This window comes from Trypanosoma grayi (genome assembly GCF_000691245.1).
Source record: "Trypanosoma grayi strain ANR4 Tgr_352_V1, whole genome shotgun sequence".
Taxonomy (NCBI): Eukaryota; Euglenozoa; class Kinetoplastea; order Trypanosomatida; family Trypanosomatidae; genus Trypanosoma; species Trypanosoma grayi.
In genome coordinates, this window is record NW_008825971.1 from 7539 (window position 1) to 12036 (window position 4498).

The window sequence follows — 4498 nt, forward strand, 5'->3', positions numbered from 1 at the left end:
TCAGCGATTGCGTCGTGAATGAGACCGCACTGCGCCCCTGGGCACTTCGAGCGGTAGAAGTGGCAGACGGAGTTCGTGGGCGGTGCCACGTCACCGGTGCAGTCGGCAGCGGCAAGCGCCGTGCTGGTGGCGTAGCACTGGCCGTCGGGGTCACCGAGGCTGTCAAGGTGGCGCAGCAAGTCCTCCACCGGGCAGCCGTGGTCTGTCGTGTTGGAGAAGTACACGGTGCCGTCTGCACTCACACACCTCACCGGAAACAGTTTGGCCGTGTAACTGCCTGTTTCCGCTGCAGGTGAAGACGGAGACGCGAAGAGATAGGCCTGTACGTACTTTTGGGCAGCGGTGGCCCTCTGCTCGAAGGCGATGGCGTCGCCAAACTGCGGCATTCGAGGATAGCTCTCCGTCAGCGTGTTCTCCGCGTTGAGGCCCCCCAAATCACTGAGCGCGGCGAACACAACAGGCATCGGGCCAACATTGACGGAGAGCCGGATCTTCTTTTTGCTGGACCCGAAGTCCGAGAGCATGCGGCGCAGGAACGTCGCGGCCAGTGACCCAATCCCCCCGTCGACCTCCTGTGTGGCGTCACGACCGTACAGGCGCCAGGCAAACCGCTTGCTGACGATCTCTAGTGCGCCCAACAGCGGCTGTAGTGCCGGATCCTCTTGTCCAGTGGTGGCGTTGGCGCAAAAACTGTCGTACACGTAGAAGGCACAGAGAGACGGTGCGTCCATGCACAGGTCCTCGTTGTTCGGTGGCAGAAAGCGTGCAAGCGTGGCGATGTTACTCTCGCCCAGCTGCTTCACCGCCCACACGTCATCAACGTGCAGTTCATTCCTCCACGCGTCCCGCATGATCCACGATGGCCAGCTCTTCGTAACAGACAGCGCCTCGTCGCTCTCCTCCGGGTCGTACTCCACCAACGGCAGCGAATTGGGGTACATTCCTTTTACGGCACCCTGCGCCGTGACGATTGTCCGCGTCGTCCCCGCCGCACGAAACATAATACGCGTCGGGTCAAATCGAGTGCCAAGGTTCAGCTGTTTGCCGTACCGATCCATGAGAAACGCACCAAGTTCGAACGTCGTCGCCTTCCCAGCGGGGGACAGATCACATGCATCGCAGCTTACTTTTCCATCGGCGAGGCTCGACAGACCACGGGCACCATTACGTGCAAGTAGCGTGACCCTCTCCAGCGTCGCAATGTCGCCGGTGACCCCTTGCGGCAGCAGCACCACTGCAAGTAGCAGCGACACCAGCAGCAGTAGGGGCAGTAGCGGCCGCATTATCTCGACTTTGTATACAAGCGGACTGCGCCAAAGGGGGGGGGTGGGGGAAACCGTTATGTTGGAGCAAAATTAAAAGAAAAAAAAAGAAAAAAGAAAGAGAATGCAGAAGACAGACGCCGCTACACACGGAGAGACAGGACGCAAAAGGAGAAATCATACTAATAACTCGCAGGAGCGGCACAGAAGTACGTACAGAATAGGATTTTAAAAAAGGGAGAATCATAGGAAAGGGGAGGGACTATATGAAAGGTCTGCTACGAAGTAACATGCCCATCTACATTGCAGGAGTATCCCCTTGCAGAAAGGGATGTGCATTTATCTCCCATTTCTCAGACGGCAGCACGCTCCAGTGTGGGCTAGGTGTCTTTTTCAGCCACTGGAAATCGTCAACCATCTTGTACGAGTCCTTTGTGCGCTCGTTGATCTGCTGCTCCCCCACACACCGCACCCAATCCTCATGTGTGGTGTAGCTATTCTCCCCGACGCTTGACTGCAGAAGTCCTGTCCAGCAGCTGTACGGACCAAACCGCATTTCGGTGCAGCACTCGATGATGGGCGTCGATGCACACCAGACGTACACGTCAACGTCGTTGCAGTTCTTAAGCCTAAGTTGGTGGCAAGCAACGTAGACCCTGCATTTTGTGCAGTCTGAAATAAACACTGACCCTGCCACAGGAAGAATAAAGATCTCACAGCCTTCGCACTCTCGTAAGAAGACTGCCTTTGATGAGCTAATGAATACAGCCCTGTTGCGGGAGTAGCCGTACACGTTGGTAATTTGACCCCGCTCTTCTTCGCCCTGTGGCGCTGATGGGGCCGCTGCGGCCTGGTGTTTTGCAACCGCTGTTGCTCCAACTTTCGGTCTAGAGGAAAATTTGAACGTTTTTGCTTTGTTAACACCATCACGGTTCGCATCAATGAGTCCCTGCAGTCGTGAGAGTGTCGCGTTAGACTTTGCCATTTCATGCGGTGTCAGGGCACTGTTGCTCGTGGCATCCTGCACAAGCGCCTTAAAGATATTAACAGTCTCCTGAGCTCCGCGGGTGTCTTTGTCGGCGAGACACTGCATAACGCCCCGCTCCAACTCCCTAGTCTTGTCCTCGAACTGCAGCCTGTCCCACGCGTTGCAAGAGAAACCGGCGGCTTTGTGTTGCCGCGCTTCTTCCCGCTCCGCACGTGTCCTCAGGAACTTCTCCTCCATCACTTTAGCTGCAAGGTCAAGACGGACAGAAGGGTAGGGAAGGAAACAGCACAGTGCAGAGATACAATAAACAACAACAAGGATATATTTCTATATAAAAGGAAAGAAAGAACAAGAAGATTTTTTCCAAAAATAACCTGGGAGTTGTGGTGATTGCAGGCACCTTCTGCGTCCAACACTCATCTCTGAGTGCAGAGGCGACCGCAATAGTTAGTCCACCCCACTCCGCATGTACCGAAGGAAAATACCCCGAAGCACATCCTTATCGAGTCGCTTACCGAGAATCAGTGCCCGCGAGCAACCTAGCGGGACACTCTGTCCCTCCATCGGCGTCACATCAAAGAGTTCCCCAATCGTCTGCAGCTGCAGGAGCGAATACTGGTCTTCCTTCTTCATCCACAGCGCCGCCTTGCATCGTACCACCTCAAACGGCGGGTCGTGTTCCTTGTAGAGCAGATCTCTACAGATCAAGTCCACCTCACTCATGTCACGGACAACCAAAAAATTCGGTTGCTCATAGAACTCCAGCGGAACGGCTGTAATGCTCGATGGGGCGCCGCGGTGGAGGTGCTCCAATTCCATGATACGTTGCGTGGTGTTGAGAAAGAGAATCTCCCGGAGGTTTTCCAGCCTCGAGTATGACGCGTGCATCACTTGCACCACGGGGTTGATGCGCCTCACCTCGGCCAGCGCCTGTCCCTGCTCATCCTCCGTCGCGATGTCGCACTTGTTCAGCACGACGCGGTCTGCCATGAGGATCTGCCGCGCCGCCTCGGACGACACCTCCGGGTCATTGAGGTACTTGCAGATGTTCTTCGCGTCCACGAGCGTGAGGATGCCGGCGAGGTAGAGCGAGCCGCACAGCGCCTCATCCTGCCAGAACATTGCGGCGACTGGTGCGGGGTCGGCGAGCCCCGACGTCTCCACAAGCACGAGGTCGAAGGTGCCCTTGCGCAGCATGAGGCTCTCCAGCGCCTTCACTGTCTGCGTCTGGGCTGTGCAGCACATGCAGCCGTTGTTGAGCTCCAGCCACTCGTCGTCCGGCTTCTGCGAGCTCTTAAGAGTGAGACCCTTCTCGATCGTTTTGCCAAACTCAAACTCGTTCACGATGACGGCGATACGCAGGTTATGCTCGGCGGACAGCACGTAGTGCAGCAGAGTCGTCTTTCCGCTGCCTAGGAAGCCGGTCAGGATCGTCACGGGAACCTTGGCGGTAATGAGCTCTGGACACTCATCGTCGTTCATGATCGTCCTATCTCTCTCTCTCGCTCTCTGTGTGTGGGTGTGGGTGTGTCGTGAATAATAATAATAATAACAGTAACAATCAGAGAAACAGAGTAGTACCGCAAAAAACCTTCCACATTCAGCTCTCTCCAAAAGGGGGGCATCTGCGCAAGGCAGCCCCATCGGGGTACCACACGATGAGGAGGTGGAAATTGGCAATGGTTTGGAGAGGGCCGCCACGCCGCAAAGAAAGAAAGGCTAGCAAAGGCGGAAACGACGCACAGAGCACCAGAGTTTACATTGGTATGCGCGTGTCTCCATGGGGCAAGTCAGATGGAAATACTTAGGCGTTGCTTCAGTTGTCCTTTGTGCTCCTCTTCATCCACTTGTTGTTCCAGTCGTTGAATGAGCGCCGCGTAGGCCATATACATATCAAAACTGTCTACGCGCGGCTTCTTGCGTCCAAACAAACGCGATGTGGGTGATCGAGACGATCTAATCATCGACCGACTGCCGCCAATAGGCGTGGGAGGCGACGCTGCCCGCAGCACACGTTCCGCCTTCTCGTGCACCGGTGGCTCTGGCAGCGTCATCACCTGTTGCTTCGCGGGGACCGTGTGCGATGTCGACTGCGGCATGCCGAGGGATGCAAGGCACTCGATGCGGCGACATGTTTCGTAGTACGTCACCGGGACCCCAGGAGGTCTGGTCTGCTCAGATTTTGTTGGGCTGCAGCTCATCAAGCCCGTCCTCTCGGTGGAGAAGAGTGGTAGAGAGAGAGAGAGAG

General features: G+C 56.0%; 4 protein-coding genes across 4 annotated transcripts in view; all 4 read right to left on the bottom strand.

The window, feature by feature from the left end:
* The window catches only part of DQ04_03521060 (putative membrane-bound acid phosphatase 2), a gene marked incomplete at both ends in the record, with an annotated part of 1635 nt that extends 352 nt beyond the window's left edge, over window positions 1–1283 (bottom strand). The window contains one exon of the mRNA XM_009312893.1: window positions 1–1283. This exon is cut by the window's left edge and continues 352 nt beyond it. Coding sequence (XP_009311168.1) covers window positions 1–1283 — 1283 coding nt within the window.
* Window positions 1284–1560: 277 nt separating this feature from the next.
* Window positions 1561–2487, bottom strand: DQ04_03521070 (tubulin-specific chaperone C; the record flags this gene model as incomplete). The annotated part of the gene is made up of 1 exon (XM_009312894.1): window positions 1561–2487. The coding sequence occupies one exon, from the start codon at window positions 2485–2487 to the stop codon at window positions 1561–1563; it is 927 nt and encodes a 308-aa protein (XP_009311169.1).
* A 210-nt stretch (window positions 2488–2697) lies between these two features.
* Window positions 2698–3732, bottom strand: DQ04_03521080 (putative nucleotide binding protein; the record flags this gene model as incomplete). The annotated part of the gene is made up of 1 exon (XM_009312895.1): window positions 2698–3732. The coding sequence occupies one exon, from the start codon at window positions 3730–3732 to the stop codon at window positions 2698–2700; it is 1035 nt and encodes a 344-aa protein (XP_009311170.1).
* Window positions 3733–4040: 308 nt separating this feature from the next.
* Window positions 4041–4451, bottom strand: DQ04_03521090 (hypothetical protein; the record flags this gene model as incomplete). Its single annotated transcript, XM_009312896.1, has 1 exon — window positions 4041–4451. One exon carries the CDS (start codon window positions 4449–4451, stop codon window positions 4041–4043), a length of 411 nt encoding a protein of 136 aa, XP_009311171.1.
* Between the last annotated feature and the right edge of the window lie 47 nt (window positions 4452–4498).